Genomic DNA, 23,775 nt, shown 5'->3' with positions numbered 1-23,775 from the left:
ATTCTGGTTTATTTCCGTTGCAGGGGTACATTGATATTTATCGGAAATCATGAGATTGCTGGGCTACAAGCTTGTCAATTTTAGTACCTATTGCAAAGTAAATCTCTAACCCTTCTTCGCAGGCATTACTTTAATCTTATTTGGTTCAGACTTAAGACAGCTTGATAAAATTGGATTGCTATGTTCGTATGTTTTGATAATATTTGGATTTAAAGATGCCATAACATAATGTGCATTGATGATATATGTTATGTTAACGAATTGTGCATAATGTCATGCTGTGTTGATGCAAACGTCGACCCCCAAAATTTTCATTCAAAACTCTCCGTTGGATTCTATTATCCACTTTTACTTTGATCTGGATTTAGTGTTGAATTTGTAGGATTCTTTTTACACTTTAATTTGTCCTCTAAATTTATTTATTTTATTTTACAGATTTACTCTGATCTGTATGATTTTTTATACACTTTCATTTGTCTTATAAATTTATTTTTCTTATTTTACAATTTTACTTTGTTCTGGTTTTTTATAGTTTAATTTGTAGGATTTTTTATGCACTTTTATTTGTGTTTTCTAATTTTTGCCTAGATATTAAGATACTAAGGATTTGTTTCTTTTCCAAAAATTTTTCAAAACATTTTTAAAAAAAAATTAATATATTACATACACTCATTACTTTTGCTATATACACAATTTCCTATACCTCATATCAACAAATTTTCTTCAAGTTAAAACACAAAATAAACACACCCTAAACAATTTTTTTCCATCAGTTTTCTTTTTTTCAATCTACTTCTTGTTTTAAACAAACCTTGCATATCCGCCTCAAAAACAGAAAAATCAAAATCACAATCACTAAGTGAACAAATTCTAAATAAACAACAGTTTTAACATGTCGAGCTTCTATATTTTCATGCACAAAGCTGAAAAGTATGTGGTAAATGCTTCTTCGAACATTTCAAAAGATACAAAACTACCATTTGGTGCTTAGCAACATGCCACCATGTATATATATATATATATATATTATGCATTCCTATATGGACATTTCACACAAGAACAGATTTTTTAAATCCTAATAATTTCATTGATACAATGATGTATTAAGGCATTAGAATTTTGTATGTAATCCACATAATCCAAATATTGTAATATGCAATATAGAAAAATAGACAATAGTAAACAAGTTAAAGCGAAACATTTTAAACACGTTCCATACAAAATTCTACCATCAAGATGAATACACCCCTTAATAAATTGGACGTAAGTTTTGTTAATATTATATGTTCCCTACCACTATATTTGCTATTGTTTCCAATTTGAGACGGCCCAAAATATTTGCGACTTTTCCTTATTTGTACTCAATCTTTTCTCTTTTACCTTTACAAATACAATTTCAAACAAAAAAAATTAAGATTAAAAATAGTAATAATAATAAAACAAAACTTATCAAAATTATACCATCTAAAAAGCTGTGACCAAACTAAAACTAGCAATCTTAATGGGACGGAGTGAGTACGACCCTTAAAAATGGTTGAGTATTAAATGAACTTTATTTGATATTTCATACCTTTTTCAGTATTAACTATCTTATAATATTTTACATCTGGTTAATATTGAATATTCTAACAATATATCAAACTAAATTATTTCTTTTGGTTGAATCTTAATTACCTCATACTCAACTCACTAAAAGTATGTGTACTTAGTTTAGCAATGTAATGTTGAGTGAGCGGAGATCAATTGATAGTATTAATAGAAATATCTATAAGCAAAAGTAATTTTCGAAATAACAGTTTTTTATTTTAGTTGTACTGGATATATTCATAATTAATGGTGTTTATTTCATTAACGATAAGAGTAAGTATGCAAATGACTTTCCCATTTCGCACAATGAGGTTGCTGTGACAATTCAATGACAAGTGTCATACATTTTCATTTATAGTATTTTCTCACTTGTCTTTTTGTTGGTTAATGAGCATTTGGATACATGCTATACTTGGCAGTTAAAATAAATTGCACACTTGGCTTGCTTACTTTGATGAGTGAGATTGAATGTTATTTATTGGTCATTTTGTTTTTTATCTTTCTCCCATTTTAATAATTTGTCCAAAAGTTCACAGTTTTATACTAAATCATATAGTTTTATCATGCTAATTGTCAAATTGAGAAAATACTTGTGTTTTGCATCCTTATATTAATGATTGGGTTAATGTTTAAAAGAGGAACATTGTTATCACAAATTTCCCTTATAAAGTAATATATAATGTTTGAATTATGTGACCAACCTTTTGGGCAATGATTTGCTTGATAGGTTGCCCTGATATTCTTTTAGATGTATGTATAGTTGAATTTGGGGAAGTGTGGTATGCGTAGAAGAAATTTAATTTAGGAGTAATTTATGAATATATAATGAAGTTTGAATAAATCTACAAATATGTTATTTACTAAATAGGAGAGAACTATATATAAAGCAGTGACATTTATTTTTCATCAGTTAAAAAAGATGAAGCAGGCATAGGTGAATATAGTAATGCGTTCTTGTTCATGTGCTTAATTCTGGGTCACATCTAACTTCTCACCTAGGGAATTTATGTTGAAGTCTTTTTGATAAATACTTTGAAATCTTTCTTCCGAATTGTGAATTCTACTAGGAAATTCTAAACCCAGTAATTTGCTAATGTAATGTTATTTTGACGTTCAGGATGAATTCAACCTGGCTGGACTTTTATAGAAAACTTAATTGAGAGCTGAAATGATGAAAATGAGGAAAATGATTTCTTGGTGCTGTGTGGTTTCCTCAATGCGAAGCATGTGGTTCCAGTTGATCTTTGTGAAGAGGTGCATTCAATCTGTACAAGGTTTGGAAAATGTCGCAAATACTATTTTGCTGAAACTCTTATCTGGTGCTCTGTTTTTTCATGTATCCTGGACAGTTTTGGCCTTTATTGGATTCTTTAAGGTTTGGTTGCTTAACTATTGATCTTCTGGCATGGCCGCAAATAGGTGATTTTGAAGATAATGTTTTACTTTTATCAATCTATTTGGAATTTGATGTTTTCATTTACTGACTACTATTGTTTTTGCTGCCTGTATCTTCTCTGAAACCCAGGTTGGAACATCTGAATTCTGACATGGGCTCTTGTTGCTGCTCCTGGATCCAAACTGAACAGGAATGAAAAATCGGAACACATCTTGTCGGACTGGAGCATTTATCCAAGGTACTTGTTCTCAGTTCTTTTATATATCTGCAGCCTGAGATTCCTGCTGGATGCTATTTGGACATCCTGGTTTGGATCATCGGAATCTTGTATCTTCGGGCGATTCGGTAATGCTTTACTTTTCTTTATATATATATATATATATATATATTCCCCACCCCTCCATATATATATATATATATTTCGTCCAGCGTGGGAACAGCAGGTAAGCAAAAATCTATTTACTGTCACAGTCCGCACACAGAATCGACTCTTTCACATATGTGCAGGATTTTAAGTATAGAGCTTTGTGAATATTCCTGTTTTGGATTAGATGATTTTTGCACTGTATGAAAGATTCTGTGACAGATGAGGAAAAAAAGTGCGAGAAAAATGAGTTGCAGAAATGAATGCCTGTCAGTATTGATGCGTACGAGGCTGATGATGTGGGGTATAGAGTTGTTGGGTTGTTGGGTTTGGGCGTTAGCGGCGGATTTCACGATGCAAGACCTTTCGGTTAATGGCTCTTCATTTTTGTGGCCGCCGTGAAGAGGCGGCCGCCGCCGGGGCCTGGTGGCAAGGGAAGGACAACATCGGACCTCACCGCTGCACACTTAACACAGGTGACCATTTTAAAGTTTTCATTTTTATCGCTTCTTTAAATTGTGAAACGAAAGTGAATTTTATTCCATTTCTAGATGTCAGTGTTGCGATTTTGGGGATGAAATAATAATAATAAAAATGAATAAATAATACATCTGATGCCACGTCATCCTACAGCTGTGCCTGACTTATATTATTACAGCTAATCACGTACAGGTTTGATTCGTTTGAAAATTGAATTTATATTTGGTCGACGCTTAGGAATGTGCATTAATTGGGGTTTATTTGGGAAATTTATTTGACATTTCATATGGTATCGGTTCACAGGGTCGGGCCTATTTCTATAATTCTTTGATTTTATATAGTAATAATATTCCATTATATAGTCATGTCTATTTTTTTTATCAGATAATGTTATCTAGTTATGATACTTGTGTTTATTCTAATTGTTATATATATATATATATATTTGGTTCTAGGTTTATTATTTCGAAGTTTCCTATATTTATATTAATCCTTGACCGATTTTACTGGCGTCAACATTTTATTAATGTGATTTTTATTTAATAAACGAACAATTCATAAATGCGGGCCCCCTTTTAATGATTGCAAGTAGAATAATATATTGACATTGATGGACAAAGTCGCGCGCCGCTTTCAACCCATTCGGTGCCGTCAAATAAAATATCTGTTTCTTCGCAAATTTGTTCAAAGCTGGCATAACCTATTTGGAGTGTTTGTGTACATCAACGTGACTTTGACAGACGTCTGTGACTGCACTGTCTGTGGTGCGAGCAATGAATAAATGCCTTGCTGGAAGTATCTTGAAGCGAAATGGAGTGCTGTTTAGATGAACCCACATGAAATACATGAGTTTGGTGAGTGATAAGATATTTTATATTTAGATTTATATTTAGTTTATATTTTTTTGTTAGATTAGTTTTTTATGGTTGTTTTATAGGAGTATTAGATTTATTTGATTTAGATTAGAATTTGATTATATCTATTAGATTAGGTTTGTTTTGATTTGAGTTAAAAAAAAAACATCAATTTTTAAGTTTCCGTATCTAAGATTGTATCAGAGCCTATTATTACCACGTTTCTAATCCACATTTCTCCGGATACATTCAACTTAGAATGTATTCGGAGGTCTTTTGAGATCACATCGTCTATAGTTACAAGACTAGCTGCAAATCTGCCTGCAAAATCTGTTTGCGAATTTGTTTCTGAAAGTTGTTTGCCATCTATCTGCATATTTGTATGCCATCCGTCTACTATTTGGGTGTCTATGATCTTTCTACTATCTGCATATTTGTATGCCATCCGTCTACTATTTGGGTGTCTACGATCTTCCTACTATCTGCATATTTGTATGCCATCCGTCTACTATTTGGGTGTCTGCGATCTTTCTCTATCTGCATATTTGTATGCCATCCGTCTACTATTTGGGTGTCTGCAATCTTTCTACTATCTGCATGGTTGTGATCTATCTGATGTCTGCGCTCTGTCCATTGTCTATTGTTATCTGTATGCTTCTGTGATCTCTATGCGTCTCTGTGATCTGTCTTTGTACATGCATATGCAATTTATCTATGTTTGACTCTGTTTCTATTCAGAGTCCAGTCTGCATCTGTCTACAATCAACTCCGACTCCCGGTCAGAGTTTTGTCGGCATATCCATCTGGGTATCTATCTACGAGCCCTAGTATGCTATTCACTCATATCCCATCCATGCAAACTCAAGTTAGTTTCTATGGACTTGAGCTTGAAGCCTTGAAGGTTTAGATTTAGATTTAGTTTATATTTTGATTAGATTAGTTTTAATAGTTTTATATTAGATTTACTTAATTTAGATTAGGATTAAGTTGTATCTATTAGATTAATTTGTTTTGATTTGAGTTTTTTTATTTTTTTTTGAAAAAACAGCAATTTTCTAGGTTTCCGTAAAATAATCCAACAATGACTTTTTTTGGGGTGGCCAACTAAGTATTTTCATTAGAAATAGTATCCAATTCACAAACTTACTTTTGGGGTGGCCAACTACGTATTTTCATTAGAAATAGTATCGTGTATATATACACATTATTTGGATGGCTTGGCCTGGTCAGTACCCAGCCGGGCCTTTTTTGTTCTAACGAATTCGAATGATTTGTATGAGATCGAATTTGACAACAAAAAGACTTTTTTTATTATACTCAATTGAATATTTTATACTCACGCAACAAGAAAAAGAAGAAAAAGAATTTCTATCCTTTCTCTTCTTTTATTCTAGTTTGGGAGGGCAGAACTTTTGGTTTTTTCATGTTGTCAAAGAGTTGAACAATGGTTTTTTGTGTTGTCAAAGAGTTGAACAATGGTTTTTCGTGTTGTCAAAGATTTGAACAATGAAAATAGATGGCGAGTGCCTGATCGAGTTGATCAGGTTATGTCCAAGTAACTAAAGTACTAGTTAACATTAACAGAGACAAATCTTCAATTTTCGATAAAATCAAAAAAGACGTTGCGGAGACAGGATTTGAACCCGTGACCTCAAGGTTATGAAATCAAAAATGAATATTTGTGAACAATGTAGATATCATTTGAAAATGAGTAGTTCAGAAAGAATCGAAGTCTCGATCGACCCCGGTTATATATGCATTACTGTAAAAATCCTAATGAGTCCATGCCAAAAATAATGAAAAAATTACTAAGGCATCAATCCCTTATATATAGTCATGACTAAAATGAGGAAGACACTCGGGACGTGGTTAGTAGGCTTAGTCATGGACATGACAAAGTTATATGACATTCTTCCATCTGAAGTCCAAGCTTTCTATCTTTGTTTAGGTCTTCAAGTAGTGACTGCAAGGTTGCTAAGTCTCTTTCAATCATTGAGGCTGATTGAGGTTGAGTACAACTTCAATTTGTTTGAGGGCACCACGTAAGTCAACTAATTCGTTGGATTTTTCGCTCCTTAAGATCTTCTCTAACATTAAATTTCCTTTTTCCAAGAGCCCATGAATGTAGTAAAACTTTAATTCAATATGCTTCGTCATTATATTAAATGAGGGATTCTTAGCCAAGTGAATTGCATCTTGACTATCACTATGAAAAATATTGTTCTTCGAATTCTTTCCCGATTCAAGCATGAAGCTTTGCAGTCAAACCGTATCTTTACTATCTTCGGTAGCTAACTGCAATATATTCAACTTTTGTAGTCGACAAAGCAAACATCTTTTGAAACTTAGATGTCCATGAGATTGTTGTTCCTCTATGGGTAAATCCATACCTGGATGTGCTATTCCTCAGATCGCAGTCATTTCCTGCTATGTTGGAATCCACAAATTCAGCCAACCAAGGCTTCATTCTCTCGAAGACCAGTGCTTTATCTATTGTACCTTGTAGATACTTTAGTATCCAATTAACTCATTCCTAATATTGCTTTCCGTGATGCTCATAAATTGGCTAACTACTCTGATTGCATGTGCAATAGCTAGTTTTGTACCAACCATGATATACATCAAGCTTCCTATGGTGGATGCACATTCCAACAAATTCTTCGGCGAGTCTTTGTTCAAAAACTTGAATTAACTCTCCAAAAGTGCGGTCGGTGGTTTTGTAACTTGCATGTTTAATCTCTTCAAGACCTTGATGTTTTTACCTGCGAGAGTCGGTCTCTCATTCTCCCGGTCTCAAGTTTTAGCATGCCCAATATCTATCTCCCACCTCTTCAAGTTTCTTGATGGAAAATCTTTCCGCCAATTGTTGCTGTAGTGTTTTAACCGCTTGAGCACAAGAACCTACCAATAATACACTGTCCGCATATAATAGAAGTATTATTTATGAACCATTTAAACCTCTTATAGTAGCCATCAAACTTCTGGTGCCTGTCCTTTGGTAGTTGCTTAAGGCCATGCAAGTTTTTCTTCAACTTGCTTACAAATAGTCTATATTATTTTACATTTCTTACCGGTGCTGCCACTGCCGCTTGCTGGTTTTTCTCTACCCTGCCGTGCCTACCCCAATAGTGTTTGCCAAATAATTGGCGGAAGATGTATTTCGCTCATATTTGGTTCTCTTGGTTTTGATTTCTGTAAATGTTTAGTTTATCTTAGATGCTTGCTTTATTTATCCAGCCATTCCCTTGTCGGTCACACATGATGTTTTGTTCTCATTTTTCTTTCCTGATCTGGTTGTGTCCAAAGGTATCTTTGTTCTTGTGTTTCGAGGTGGAGGTGGCGTTTGTTCTTTTCTCATTTTTCTTGCCTGACCGGGTTGTGCTTTGGTTTCATTCTTGTGTTGTGATATAGTTATATTAGCATAACCGCCCGTATGTCTGACACTTAAAGGAGAAGATGAGCGTCAAAAATACTTTTTAACTGGTTATTACCATTTTTTAGTTTTGTATAGTAAAAGATGAGTTTTGATTTTCTTTTAGATTTAGCGTTACATATTGGTAACTTATAACCTGTTGATTAAGAGAAGAACTAGATGGATAGATTTGAGGTGAATCTAGCTTTTCGGATTAACCAGGTAAATTGTGTGGATTGTCGAAGTCCTTTAATAGAACTTCTGATCTGGATCAATCATGGAACATTAGGCGTCAGTTAACACATGTCTCCATCAAGAGCTTGGGTTATTCGTTTGCACGAGGGCGTTGTAGTTGTTATAACTGTCAGTGCAGATACGACAAGGATATTTAATGATAAAACTACTAAGATACAGATTTTTATTTGATTTAAATGAAGGGAAATGATCAATGGTAGATCAATTAATTTTGGAAAATTTAAATGAACTCATGTAATCCCCCGGAATCAGTTGGGGCACTGAAGTTTAGATGATCCACAATTTGGGAATGAGAATGTGATCTAATATATGGTCTCATATAATAGAGGACTGTAATTCTGCTCTTGGCCAAGCGGTGCTGTAGGACTACTTGATTAATTGATGAAGCACTTATCATAATTCAAATTAGTTGAAGATGAAAGGTTCTGTTTCAAATTATGATAAACTGTTCAATAACTAATTGGACTTTGTACTTCTGTGCAGTTTACATAAGGAAATCAGTTATAAATTCAAAAATATTTCTGAAACCTGCCCTTTTAATCTGAATGTGTCGATATCTATAGTTGGAGTTGTGAAGATTTCTACCTGAATTTTCTTTCTTTTCCTTGCAGATATATATCAAATGGAAGAGCATATCATTCAAGCACTGCTGTTCAGGTAAAGTCTTATAATGTAACCAGTCTCTGTATGATATGGAGCGATGCTGGTGGCCTGTAGGCTTCAACATTAGCTATGAAAAATTCTGACAGTAAGGATATTTAGTAGTTAGTGATATTGAGGTCTGAAGCTTGTGAAAAATCTCTCTTATTTCAAATCACACTTATGTCCAATTATGCACAAGTTATCACACCGACATGGAAGTTCTAGATAGTGCAAGGCAAGTTCCTCCTATGCGCAATCTCTTTGCTAAAAATATTCTACACACTGTTATCAAAATGTTCTTCCAATAATTAGAGTAATGATTACATAAATCATATACTATGTTGTCCAATATATACTTAATAAATGCTGACCCTGTTTTAATAGTTTTAAGTACAGCAGATTGTCAAAGTTGTGCGACCCCTTTCAGCACTTTTTGGTCTCGTACTGTTTGACTGGACAGGACTGACTGTGACCGAGTGCAACGCCTGTCACTGTCAGTATGGAGTATAAAAGGCGTTTCGGACACCAGACACCAACCCACGCCCCATCGTTCTCCACAGCTGCTGCTACCGTTCCTACAACTGCTGTTTCTCTGTTACCTACCCACAATGGCCTCGTTTGCACCGTCTGGACCATCCACCTCCGGCAGGCATATCAGGGAGGTGGACACCGGAGACAAAAGAGCTCCAAGTCGCCGGAGAAGCGGAGGAAGCGGTAGTTTACTCATCTTCAGTTCTATCGCTTTTGATTCCCTAAATGCTTAGTTTATCGGAGATGCTTGCTTTAATTGTCATGTCTTTTCGTTGTGGGATTAACCTGATGTTTTATTTTCATTTTTTTTGCTTGATCTGGTTGTGTTTGAAGGAATCCTTGTTCCCGTGTTTGGAGGTTGATGATGCATTTGCATTTTTTTTTAGGAGTTCGATGTGTTGTTTTTGTGTGTTTGAGCTCTGATTTCATTTTTATGCACGGAAATGGAAGTTCGAGAAAGTGCAAGGCAAGTGCCTCCAATGTGCAATCTATTTGTTAATTTAATTGGTCATATACCTTATGAATTAATTAAAAGTGATTGTAATTGTAGTGCCTTGCTTATACTGGAAGTAAACCCTGATGATAGCTTTGTTTCTAGGTTACCTAGTCTAGAGCTATGGATGAGAGATTCGCTGGTGTCTCTAGCTCTAGCTCTAGCTCTAGCTCTAGCACCGGCACCAGCACCAGCACCAGCACCGGAACCTGCACGAAGCTGCCCTTTCCCTGCGAATTTAATGCCAGAGGGTGGTGTATTTGCGGGGAATTATGCAGGTTCCTTCATTCCAATCAAAGGCTGGGTACGTTCAAGAAAGTATATTATTCTTATGTAAAAATTTAACCTAATCTAATGTTAGGTAATATATGTAGCTTTATTCGAATCTCATCTGACGATCATATATTTTCCTTTCTTTTTTGTTTTGGTGGGGGGGGGGGGGTGTGTGTCTGTGGCAGCTTGAAGCAACTCTGAGCTCAGCTTATTCAGAAGTAATATTAGGTATTTTCTTCCTTCAAAAATGTTTCTTTAATTGTGAGCAATAGTACAAAAGGAATGTCTAGTAAGAGGAGAGATACTGTGCATTGATTGTAGGATTATTGATATTTCGAATTCTGATTCCAGATATAATTTATATTTGTTCATCCTTTTTCAGAATCGATCCAGAGTCCTATTCTTTTCCGCAAGTGAGTTTGACAGTTTTGGGTTCATATGATTGAAAACCATCATTCCCATTTATCCCATCTCATCATATAACTAAAAACTTATTAAAGAAGGAAAATTTGGGCAAAAGCTTTCCCGACTATGGCTTGTGCAGCAGGAGTGGTTCACAAAGTCAGGTTAGTACTATGCTGGATATTTAAGTTTGTTCATGTTGTTAGTATCATGGGTGACAATGCATTGAACTCTAGTTATCATAATGATTTAAAGTTTTTATGCTGGAACAGAGGTTGGATCTGAAGATCGATAAATCTAGAGGGAAGGATGGGACAGGTGCTGATGTAGCAGGCATAAAAGCACCGAAAGAATTTAAAAATGCACTCATTGTGCATGCAAAGGAATAGCTAGAACCTGCATGGGTGAAAGGCAATTTGAGGAAGGATGACTTCAAAGCAATAGTAAAGTAGTCAGTTGAAAAGGTGCTTCGCTCCTTCCAGCCTCTCAATGCCTCTATGCTCAGCACAAGCGAGAAAATGAAGTCGTTTATTTCTTCATCTGAAGCCAAAATTAACAAGCTAGTGCAGGTCAGTCTGTAAATCTGGCTATGTTCGACTAATATTCAGTAGTAGTTATCAATGTGATTCTTCTTTTGATTGAATCGTGGTTTATTCCGTTGCAGGGGTACATTGATATTTATCGGAAATCTTGAGATTGCTGGGCCACAAGTTTGTCGGTTATTGGTACCTGTTCCAAAGTAAATCTCTAACCCTTCTTAGCTGGCATTACTTTAATCTTTTTGGATCAGGCTTAAGACAGCTTGATAAAATTGGATTGCTATGTTCAACGTGTCCTATGTTTTGATGATATTTGGATTTAAAGATGCCTTAACATAATGTGCATAGAAGATATATGTTATGTTAACAAATTGTGTATAATGTCGTACTGTGTTGTTGCAAATGTCGACCCCCAAAATTATCATACAAAAATTTCTGATGAATTCTATTATCCACTTGGTTAGCGTTCTAAATTTATTTCTCTTATTTTACAGTTTTACTTCGATCTGGATTTTTAGAGTTGAATTTGTAGGATTTTTTATACACTTTAATTGTCCTCTAAATTTATTTCTCTTATTTTACAGTTATTCATTTATCTGAATTTTTAGAGTTCAATTTTTGGGATTTTTTTATGCACTTTAATTTGTGTATTCTAGGTTTTGCCTGGAGTATTAAGATACTAAACAGTTTGTTCACTTGCTTTAGGGAAATTATCAATTATAGGTCCATTCATCATGGAATATATATTGAATATGGAAAGTATACTGTCCTTTATTACTTGCGAATCAATTAAGTTCAAATGAAGCAATGTAATCCACTGCTATTGGTCGGTTCTAATGTTTTTCATGATAAAAAATCTTAGAGTGAAAATCAGGCTTAAGACAGCTTGATAAAATTGGACTGCTATGTTCAACAATTCCTATGTTTTGATGATATCGGGTTTTAAAGATGCCTTAACATAATGCATTGATGATATATGTTCTTTTAACGAATTGTGCATAATGTCATGCTGTGTTGATGCAAATGTCGACCACCAAAATTTTCATACAAAAATTTCTGTTGTATTCTATTGTCCACTTGGTTAGTCGTCTAAGGGTGTGTTCTTTTATCACAATTTCTCATATTTCTACTATTGATAAAAAAATTTCCCCCAAAAAATATCAAATCAAATATCTATATTTTTTTATATTATACTAAAAATCAAATTTGCATTCAAAACATCACATCAACACCTATTATACAACTATTTCAATTCAAAAATTTTACTATTCAAATTCCAACAAAAAATCCGAACTCCCGAACAAAACACCCTAAATTTATTTATCTTATTTTACAGTTTTACTTTGATATGTATTTTTAGAGTTGAATTTGTAGGATTTTTTATACACTTTTATTTGTCCTATAAATTAATTTCTCTTATTTTACCGTTTTTCTTTGATATGGATTTTTAGAGTTGAACATGTAGGATTTATTATACACTTCGCCAAAAACATTTTATGCACTGTTATCAAAATGTTCTTACAATATAGAGTAATGATTACATTAATCATATTCTATGTTGTCCAATAAATACTTAATAAACGTTGACCCTGTTTAAATAGTTTTAAGTACAGCAGATTGTCAAAGTTGTGCGATCCCTTTCATCGCTTTTTGATCTCGTACTATTCGACTGGACAGGACTGACTGTGACCGACTGCGACGCCTGTCACTGTCAGTGTCTGTAAGAGTATAAAAAAGGCGTTTCATCAGACACCAACCCACAGCATCACTCCTTCATCTTTCTCCGCCGCTGCCGCTGCCTGTGTTTCTCTGTGCCTGACCCACCTTCGAATGGCTTCGTTTGCACCGTCTGGACCATCCACCTCCGGCAGGCGTGTCAGGGAGGCGGATACCGGAGACGAAAGAGATCCAAGTCGCGAGATAAGTGGAGGAATTGGTAGTGTACTCATCCTCGGTTCTATTGTTTTTTATTTCCCTAAATGCTTAGTTTATCGAAGATGCTTGCTTTAATTGTGACGTCCTTTCGTTGTGGGACTCAAGTGGTGTTTTATTTTATTTTTCTTGCTTGATCTGGTTGTGTCTGAAGGAATCCTTGTTCCCGTGTTTGGAGGTTGATGATGCGTTTTTTTTTTCTTTCCCTGATTTGATTTTAGTTCGATGTGTTGTTTTTGTGTGTTTGAGCTTTGATTTCTTTTTTGTGCACTGAAATGGAAATTCAAGAAAGTGCAAGGCAAGTGCCTACAGGCTACAATGAGCAATCTATTTGATATTTTAATTGGTCATATACCTTTCGAATTAGTTAAAAATGCTGTTAATTGTAGTGCCTCACTTATACTGGAAGTAAACCCTCATTGTGCTTGTGAAGGAATTGCTGGAACCTGCATGGGAAAAAGGCATTTTGAGGAAGGATGACTTCAAAACAATTGTAAGGAAGTCATTTGAAAAGGTGCTTCGCTCCTTCCAGCCTCTCAATGTCCCTATGCCCAGCACAAGCGAGGAAATTAAGTCATTTATTTCCAAATCTGAAGCCTAACCAACAAGCTTGTGCAGGTCAGTCGGGAAATTTGGTTATGTTCGACTAATAGTCAGTAGTAGTTATCACTGTGATTCTTCTTTTGATTGAATTCTTGTTTATTTCCTTTGCAGGGGTACATTAATATTTATCGAAAATCTTGAGATTGCTGGGCCACAAGCTTGTCAATTTTAGTACCTGTTGCAAAGTAAATCTCTAACCCTTCTTCGCAGGCATTACTTTTATCTTTTTTTGTTCAGGCTTAAGAGAGCTTGATAAAATTTGATTGCTATGGTCAACAATTCCTATGTTTTGATGATATTTGGATTTAAAGATTCCTTGACATAATGTGCATTGATTATATATGTTATGTTAACGAATTGTGCATAATGTTGTGCTGTGTTGATGCAAATTTCGACCCCCAAAATTTTCATAAAAATTTCTGGTGAATTCTATTATCCACTTGGTTAGTGTTCTAAATTTATTTCTTTTATTTTACAGTTTTAGTTTGATTTGGAATTTTAGAGTTGAATTTGTAGGATTTTTTATTTACTTCAATTGTCCTCTAAATTTATTTCTCTTATTTTACAGTTTTTCATTTATCTGGATTTTTAGAGTTCAATTTGTAGGATCTTTTTATGCACTTTCATTCGTGTTTTCTAGTTTTTGCCTGGAGTATTAATATACTAAACAGTTTGTTCACTTGCTTAAGGGAAATTCCAATGATAGGCTGATTAATAATGGAATATATAATGAATATGGAAAGTATACTGTCCTTTTTTACTCGCAAATTAATTAAGTTTAAATGAAGTCATGTAATCCACTGAACCGATCGGTGCTCTAAAGTTTTTCATGATCCAAAATCTTAGAGTGAAAATGTAAGAAACTATTTTGTATTCCCAAGCTGTTTAATACATAAGAGGGATCAATTGTAAGTTCTAGACTACTTTTGAAACTCTTATTAATCTGAAATTGTTGAGATCTATAATTGGAGCTATGAAGATTTTTACTTGATTTTTCTGTCTTTGCAATGCAGATAAAAATAAAATGGAAGATCGTATGAGAAGGATACATTCAAGCGCTGCCTTTCAGGGAAGATATGTTACCGGAATCCCTACAACATGGAGTGATGTTGACGACATGCACCCTTCAACATCAGGTAGGACAGAGTCTAATGATGAGGATATTTAGTATTTAATGATGTTGAGGTCTGATGTTTGTACAAATCTCTATTATTTTTAAATGATTCCCTTATGTCTGATAATGCAGAAAGTTATTGCACCGACATGGAAGCTTGAGAAAGTGCAAGGCAAGTGCCTCCAATGTGCAATCTGTTTGTTAATTTAATCGGCCATATACCTTAAAAATTAATTGAAAGTGATTGTAATTGTAGTGCCTCACTTGTACTGGAAGTAAACCCTGATGATAACTTTGTTTCTTAGGTCATCTAGTCTAGAGCTATGGTTGAGAGATTCGGCAGGTGTCTCTAGCTCTACCACCGTAACCAGCACTGGCAGCAGCACCAGCACTGGAACCTGCACGAAGCTGCCCATTCCCTGCGATTTTCATGCCAAAGGGTGGTGTATTCGCGGGGAATCATGCAGGTTCCTTCATTCCGATCAAAGGCTGGTTACGTTCAAGAAAGTATATTATTTTTATTTTAACATTTAACCTAATCTAATATATGTAGCTTTATTTGAATTTCATCTGACGATCATATATTTTCCTTTTTTTTTTTGTTGTTTTGGTGGTGGAGGGGTCTGTGCCGGACACCGGAGAGGAAAGAGCTCCAATTCGCCGGAGAAGCGGAGGAAGCGGTAGTTTACTCATCTTCGGTTCTATCATTTTGGATTCCCTAAATGCCTAGTATATCGGAGATGCTTGCTTTAATTGTCATGTCTTTTCGTTGTGGGACTCACGTGATGTTTTATTTTCATTTTTTTGCTTGATCTGGTTGTGTCTGAAGGAATCCTTGTTCCCATGTTTGGAGGTTGATGATGCATTTTCTTTTTTGTTAGGAGTTCGATGTGTTGTTTTTGTGTGTTGGAGCTTTGATTTCATTTTTATGCACCGAAATGGAAGTTCATAAACTGCAAGGCAAGTGCCTCCGATGTGCAATCTATTTGTTAACTTAACCGGTCATATACCTTACGAATTAATTAAAAGTGATTGTAATTGTAGAGCCTTACTTACACTGAAAGTAAACCCTGATGATAACTTTTGTTTCTTAGGTCACCTAGTCTAGAGCTATGGTTGAGAGATTCGACAGGTGTCTCTAGCTCTACCACCATAACCGGCACTGGCAGCAGCAGCAGCACCGGAACCTGCACGAAGCTGCCCATTCCCTGCGATTTTCATGCCAAAGGGTGGTGTATTCGCGGGGAATCATGCAGGTTCCTTCATTCCGATCAAAGGCTGGGTACGTTCAAGAAAGTATATTATTTTTATGTTATTTAACCTAATCTAAGGTTAGGTAATATATGTAGCTTTATTTGAATCTCATCTGACAATCATATATTTTCCTTTCTTTTTTGTTTTGGTGGGGTGGGGGGTGTCTGTGGCAGCTTGAAGCAACTCCGAGCTCAGCTTATTCAGAAGTAATATTAGGTATTTTCTTCCTTAAAAAATGTTTCTTTAATTGTGAGCAATAGTATAAAAGGAATGTCTAGTAAGAGGAGAGATACTGTGCATTGATTGTAGGATTATTGATATTTCGAATTCTGATTCCAGATATAATTTATATTTGTTCATTCTTTTTCAGAATCGATCCAGAGTCCTATTCGTTTCCGCAAGTGAGTTTGACAGTTTTGGGTTCATATGATTGGAAACCATCATTCCCATTTATCCCATCTCATCATATAACTAAAATCTTATTAAAGAAGGAAAATTTGGACAAAAGCTTTCCCGACTATGGCTTGTGCAGCAGGAGTGGTTCACAAAGTCAGGTTAGTACTATGCTGGATATGGAGGTTTTAAGTTTGTTCATGTTGTTTGTATCATGGGTGACAATGCATTGAACTCTAGTTATCATAATGATTTAAAGTTTTTCTGCTGGAACAGAGGTTGGATCTGAAGATTGATGAGTCTAAAGTGAAGGATGGGACAGGTGCTGATGTAGCAGGCATAAAAGCACCGAAAGAATTTAAAAATGTACTCATTGTGCATGTGAAAGAATTGTTGGAACCTGCATGGCCGAAAGGCAATTTGAGGAAGGATGACTTCAAATCAATAGTAAAGAAGTCAGTTGAAAAGGTGCTTCGCTCCTTCCAGCCTCTCAATGCCCCTATGCCCAGCACAAGTGAGGAAATTAAGTCATTTATTTCTTCATCTGAAGCCAAAGTTAATAAGCTAGTGCAGGTCAGTCGGTAAATCTGGCTATGTTCAACTAATAGTCAGTAGTAGTTATCTATGTGATTCTTCTTTTGATTGAATTGTGGTTTATTTCGTTGCAGGGTTACATTGATATTTATCAGAAATCATGAGATTGCTGGGCCACAAGCTTGTCGGTTATTGGTACCGGTTCCAATTGAAACCCTGATGATAACTTTGTTTCGTAGTTCAGCTAGTCTAGTGCTATGGATGAGAGATTCACTGGTGTCTCTAGCTCTAGCACTGGCACTGGCACCGGCTCCAGCACCGGAACCTTCAAGAAGCTGCCCTTTCCTCGCGAATTTCATTCCAAAGGTGGTGTCCTCGCGGGGAATCTTGCAGGTTCCTTCATTCCAATCAAAGGCTGGGTACGTTCAAGAAAGTTTATTATTTTTATGTAAACATTTAACCTAATCTAATGTTAGGTAATATATGTAGCTTTATTTGAATCTCATCTGACGATCATATATTTTCCTTTCTTTTTTGTTTTGGTGGGGTGGGGGGTGTCTGTGGCAGCTTGAAGCAACTCCGAGCTCAGCTTATTCAGAAGTAATATTAGGTATTTTCTTCCTTCAAAAATGTTTCTTTAATTGTGAGCAATAGTATAAAAGGAATGTCTAGTAAGAGGAGAGATACTGTGCATTGATTGTAGGATTATTGATATTTCGAATTCTGATTCCAGATATAATTTATATTTGTTCATTCTTTTTCAGAATCGATCCAGAGTCCTATTCGTTTCCGCAAGTGAGTTTGACAGTTTTGGGTTCATATGATTGGAAACCATCATTCCCATTTATCCCATCTCATCATATAACTAAAAACTTATTAAAGAAGGAAAATTTGGACAAAAGCTTTCCCGACTATGGCTTGTGCAGCAGGAGTGGTTCACAAAGTCAGGTAAGTACTATGCTGGATATGGAGGTTTTAAGTTTGTTCATGTTGTTTGTATCATGGGTGACAATGCATTGAACTCTAGTTATGATAATGATTTAAAGTTTTTCTGCTGGAACAGAGGTTGGATCTGAAGATTGATGAGTCTAAAGTGAAGGATGTGACAGGTGCTGATGTAGCAGGCATAAAAGCACCGAAAGAATTTAAAAATGTACTCATTGTGCATGTGAAAGAATTGTTGGAACCTGCATGGCCGAAAGGCAATTTGAGGAAGGATGACTTCAAATAATAGTAAAGAAGTCAGTTGAAAAGGTGCTTCGCTCCTTCCAGCCTCTCAATGCCCCTATGCCCAGCACAAGTGAGGAAATTAAGTCATTTATTTCCTCTCTGAAGCCAAAATTAACAAGCTAGTGCAGGTCAGTCGGAAAATCTAGTTGTGTTCGACTAATAGTCAGTAGTAGTTATCTATGTGATTCTTCTTTTGATTGAATTGTGGTTTATTCCGTTCCAGGGGTACATTAATATTTATCGGAAATCTTGAGATTTCTGCCTTGCTGGGCCACAAGCTTGTTAATTTTTCGTTCCTGTTCCAAAGTAAATCTCTAACCCTTCTTCGTAGGCATTACTTTAATCTTTTTGGATCAGGCTTATGACAGCTTGATAAAATTGGATTGCTATGTTCAACAATTACTATGTTTTGATGATATTTGGATTCAAAGATTCCTTAACATAATGTGCATTGATGATATATGTTATGTTAACGAATTGTGCATAATGTCTTTTTGCTGTGGGACTCGCGTGATGTTCGATTTTCATTTTTCTTGCCTGATCTGGTTGTGTCTGAAGAAATCCTTGTTTCCAAGTTTGTAGGTCGATGATGCGTTCTTTTTTGGATCTGATTTTAGGGCTTTTGTTTGTGTTGATTGTTTTCATGTGTTTGAGCTTTGATTTCATTCTTGTGCCGTGATCTAGCCATCTTAGCAGAACAGCCCCAACGCCTGATCCTCAATTGAGAGGATGAGCATAAAAAAATGATTTATAACCCCTTGCATTTAAAGCCAAAGATGTTGATGTCGTTGCTGTTTTTGCAAGCTAAAAAAGCAAGTTTTGAGTTCTTTTAGATTTAGGGTTGCATGTAGGTGAATTATAACTTGTTGGTTGGCAGAAGAATTAATTGGGTGGATTTAAAGTGAATCTAGTTTTTTGGATTTACGCGTGTAAATTGTGTGGACGGATAACGTACTTCAACAAACTTCAGATTTAAAACAATTGCGAAAAGTTGGGCTTTGGTTGCCACCTGTCCCTGTCAAGAGAGTGATGTATCCATTTTATCAGTGTGAGGGCCTTGAAGTTGTTATGACTGTTCGTTGCAGATACGACAAGGATATTTAATAGATAGTTCGGTTAAGATGTGATCAGTTTATTTGATTTCATTTAAGGGAAGTTACCAATGGTAGGTTGATTAATCGTGGAATATGTAATGAATATGATAGTATACTGTCCTTTATTACTTGCGAATTAATTTAGTTTAGATGAAGTCGTGTAATCCCCTGGAACTGGTCGGTGCTCTAAAGTTTTTAATGATCCAAAATTTTAGAGTGAAAAGTAAGAAACTATTCTGTATTCCTGAGCTGTTTAATACATAAGAGGGATCAATTGTAAATTCTAGAGCGCTTTTGAAACTCTTATTAATCTGAAAATGTTGAGAACAATAATTGGAGCTGTGAAGATTTTTACTTGATTTTTCTCTCTTTGCAATGCAGACATAACTCAAATGGAAGATCATATGGGAATGATACATTCAAGCGCTGCGTTACAAGGACGATTTTTTACTGGAATCCCTACAACATGGGGTGACGTTGACAACATGCACGCTTCAACATCAGGTAGGAACAGAGTCTAACGATGAGGATATTTAGTTTTTAATGATGTTGAGCCTGATATTTGTAAAAATCTCCATTATTTCTAAATGATGCCCTTATCTCTGATAACGCAGAAAGTTATTGCACCGACATGGAAGCTCGAGAAAGTGCAAGGCAAGTGCCTCCAATGTGCAATCTATTTGTTAATTTAATCGGCCATATACCTTACGAATTAATTAAAAGTGATTGTAATTGTAGTGCCTCACTTATACTGGAAGTAAACCCTGATGATAACTTTTGTTTCTTAGGTCACCTAGTCTAGAGCTATGGTTGAGAGATTCGACAGGTGTCTCTAGCTCTACCACCATAACCGGCACTGGCAGCAGCAGCAGCACCGGAACCTGCACGAAGCTGCCCATTCCCTGCGATTTTCATGCCAAAGGGTGGTGTATTCGCGGGGAATCATGCAGGTTCCTTCATTCCGATCAAAGGCTGGGTACGTTCAAGAAAGTATATTATTTTTATGTTATTTAACCTAATCTAAGGTTAGGTAATATATGTAGCTTTATTTGAATCTCATCTGACAATCACATATTTTCCTTTGTTTTTTGTTTTGGTGGGGGGCGGGTCTGTAGCAGCTTCAAGCAACTCCGAGCTCAGCTTATTCAGAAGTAATATCAGGTAATTTCTTCCTTCGAAAATGTTTCTTTAATTGTGAGCGATGGTATGAAAGGAATGTCTAGTAAGAGTAGAGATACTGTACATTGATTGTAGGATTACTGATATTTCGAATTCTGATTCCAGATATAATTTATATTTGTTCATGCTTTTTCAGAATCGATCCAGAGTCCTTTTCTTTTCCGCAAGTGAGTTTGACAGTTTTGGATTCATATGATTGGAAACCATCATTCCCATTTATCCCATCTCATCATATAACTAAATACTTATTAAATAAGGAAAATTTGGACAAAAGCTTTCCCGACCATGGCTTGTCCGCCAGGAGTGGTTCACAAAGTCATGTTAGTACTATGCTTGATATGGAGGTTTTAAGTTTGTTCATGTTGTTAGCATCATCTGTGACTATGCATTGAACTCTAATTATCATAATAATCTAAATTTTTTCTTCTGAAACAGAGGTTGGATCTGAAGGTCGATGACTCTGGAGGGAAGGATGGGACTGGTGCTGATGCAGCAGGCATAAAAGCACCGAAAGATTTTGAAAATGCACTCATTGTGCATGTGAAGGAATTGCTGGAACCTTCATGGGCGAACGGCTATTTGAGGAAGGATGACTTCAAAGCAATTGTGAAGAAGTCAGTTGATAAGGTGCTTCGCTCCTTCCAGCCTCTCAATGCCCCTATGCCCAGCACAAGTGAGGAAATTAAGGCATTTATTTCCTCATCTGAAGCCAAACTAACAAGCTAGTGCAGGTCAGTCGGTAAATCTGGTTATGTTCGACTAATAGTCAGTAGTAGTTGTCAATGTGATTCTTCTTTTGATTGAATTCTGGTTTATTTCCGTTGCAGGGGTACATTGATATTTATCGGAACTCATGAGATTGCTGGGCTACAAGCTTGTCAATTTTAGTACCTGTTGCAAAGTAAATCTCTAACCCTTCTTCGCAGGCATTACTTTAATCTTATTTGGTTCAGGCTTAAGACAGCTTGATAAAATTGGATTGTTATGTTCCTATGTTTTGATGATATATGGATTTAAAGATGCCATAACATAATGTGCATTGATGATATTTGTTATGTTAACGAATTGTGCATAATGTCGTGCTGTGTTGATGCAAATTTCGACCCCCAAATTTTTCATAAAAAAATTTATGATGAATTCTTTAATTCACTTGGTAAGTGTTCTAAATTTATTTCTCTTATTTTACAGTTTACTTTGATCTGAAATTTTAGAGTTGAATTTGTAGGCTTTTTAATACACTTCAATTGTTCTCTAAATTTATTTCTCTTATTTTACAGTTTTGCTTTGTTCTGGATTTTAAAAGTTCATATGCACTTCCATTTGTTTCTTCTTGCTTTTTGCCTGGAGTATTATGATACTAAACGGTTTGTTCACTTGCATTTTTTTTCTCTCAGTTTTCTTCTTTTCAATCTACTACTCTTTCTAAACAAATATTGAATATCGGCTTCAAAAACAGAAAAATAACAATCACAAGTGAACAAATTCTAAATAAACAACAGCTTTAACATGTCAAGCTTATATATTTACATGCACAAAGCTGAAAAGTATGTGATAAATGCTTCCTCAAACATTTTAAAAAATAATAATTTACCATTTGGTGCTTAGCACCATGTACAACATGACGATATATGTGCATGATATGAGCTGAATAGGCAATTGTCTTAAATCACCTACTTTATACTTTGTGCCAGACATCAGCTTAAATAATGGGTAGAGCTTATGAACTTAACTAATAGCTACCATTTAAAATAAAATTTATACAGTAATAAATTTGTTCACTTTAAACAAACAAGAATCACTTCTTTGCCTTCGACACATGATTTTAGGTTAGCATGATTTAACATCATTAAAACAAATGTTCAATTTAACTACATAATACAGTATAAGTGATTAGGTACATTTATAGTGTGGGGAATCATGTAGATTTTTTCATTCTGATTAAGTACATTCTACAGGACAGTATTTTATATTTGTATGATAACATTTAACTTAATCAAATGTTAGATGTCATATGTAGCCTTATTCGAATCTTATTGGTGATCATATATATATTTTTTGTTTTATTTTTGTTTCTGTGGCAGCTTCAAGTGACTCTGGAGTTCATCTTATTCACAATTAATATCAGGTATTTTCTTCCTTCAGAAATGTCTCTTTCATTGTGAAAAGGCACGGCAATCACAACAAGGTGACTTAAATGCTATTTTGGTACCATGTTCTTTTCTTGCATCCTAGAATGCAGTTTTTGCCTTTATTGTAACTTTGAAGGTTTGAGTGCTTCACATTTGATCTTCCAGCATGAACTCAAAATAGGTGATTTTGAAGAAAATAAATAACTATGTCAATATTTGGGAATTCGATGTTGGGTACTGACTGTTATTGTTTCTTTTGCCTGTGGGCGCCCTCTTAACATTGGCTTATCAGTTAAAAACTCCCCACCTTGGGAACCTTTTCTGGAACCTAGGCTGGACCGTCTGAATTCAGACATGGGCTGTACTTCTTCACTTCAGATCCTATTTCTCTAAAACTGTACTCAAATGAGTGCTCCTGGATCCAAACAGTGCCCGAAAATGAAATCGCCCCACTTGATGAAAAATCTACTCTTACCACAGAGCATTTCCCCCAGGTACTCTTTACTTTTGTATCTGCAGCTTGAGATTCCGGGCTGGATGCTATTTGGACATCCTAGTTTGGCTCATCGGAATCTGTAGCTGTCTATGTTTAGCTTTCCCAGCTGGTGCATCTTCAGTCTATGCGGTAATCCTTTCATTTACATAAGTTAACCCCATCCCATATATCGATTGAAATTTCGTCCAGCGTGATAACATCAGGTAAGCAAAAATCTCTAACTGTTACAGTCGCCAGGGCAGCTTCTGGTTCTTACAAATATTCTACAGAATTGACATTTTCACATGTGTGCAGGATTGAAGTATAGAGCTCTTGTGAATATTGTTTCCTGTATTGAATTAAATAACCTTTGCAGTTTATTTGAGATTCTGTGACAGGTGAGGAAAAAAGTGCGAGAAGAATGAGCTGCAGAAATGAGCGACTGTATTGATGTGTACGAGGCTGATTCCACGGAGGTTTATTTTGTTCGACATTTATTTGGGTCTAGACTTCTTATTAATTTGAATATTCCTAAATCAGTGTTATGTCATGTAATAAAAGAACAATTTACATCCAAGATTGAGTATCCCCTGGCACCTACTGAGTTTCT

The 23,775-nt window shown here is 35.4% G+C and overlaps 1 protein-coding gene across 27 annotated transcripts in view; it reads left to right on the top strand.

Moving 5' to 3' along the window:
* Nucleotides 1-23,761, top strand: part of LOC127248120 (uncharacterized) — a 29,928-nt gene extending 6,167 nt beyond the window's left edge. Inside the window, exons 13-24 of one of the 27 annotated variants that reach the window (XM_051270310.1) lie at nt 24-97; nt 2,705-2,841; nt 2,937-3,006; nt 3,113-3,823; nt 4,568-4,681; nt 8,960-9,005; nt 12,830-13,164; nt 13,594-13,778; nt 13,875-13,948; nt 22,643-22,686; nt 22,794-22,871; nt 22,983-23,761. In XM_051270310.1, the coding sequence (XP_051126267.1) occupies nt 24-53 (30 nt within the window). In that variant the 3' untranslated portion in view covers nt 54-97; nt 2,705-2,841; nt 2,937-3,006; ... (7 more) ...; nt 22,794-22,871; nt 22,983-23,761. Of the gene's footprint in view, nt 1-23; nt 98-2,704; nt 2,862-2,936; nt 3,007-3,112; nt 3,824-4,567; nt 4,682-6,629; nt 6,724-8,959; nt 9,490-10,669; nt 10,701-10,787; nt 10,854-10,961; nt 11,259-11,353; nt 11,429-12,829; nt 13,165-13,593; nt 13,779-13,874; nt 13,949-14,776; nt 14,900-15,009; nt 15,055-15,971; nt 16,160-16,800; nt 17,098-17,192; nt 17,478-17,625; nt 17,669-17,822; nt 18,007-18,121; nt 18,202-18,312; nt 18,417-18,511; nt 18,595-19,763; nt 19,876-20,497; nt 20,544-20,697; nt 20,729-20,818; nt 20,882-20,996; nt 21,293-21,388; nt 21,463-22,642 lie in introns of those variants that run through there. The other 26 variants (XM_051270307.1, XM_051270308.1, XM_051270309.1 and 23 more) reach the window with 26 other exon arrangements.
* The last annotated feature ends 14 nt before the right edge of the window (nt 23,762-23,775 follow it).

The sequence above is a fragment of the Andrographis paniculata genome, unplaced genomic scaffold (assembly GCF_009805555.1).
Source record: "Andrographis paniculata isolate CXL003 unplaced genomic scaffold, ASM980555v1 Contig32END, whole genome shotgun sequence".
NCBI lineage: Eukaryota > Viridiplantae > Streptophyta > Magnoliopsida > Lamiales > Acanthaceae > Andrographis > Andrographis paniculata.
The sequence above is the reverse complement of the archived record's forward strand: the minus strand, read 5'-3'. Positions and strand labels throughout refer to the sequence as shown.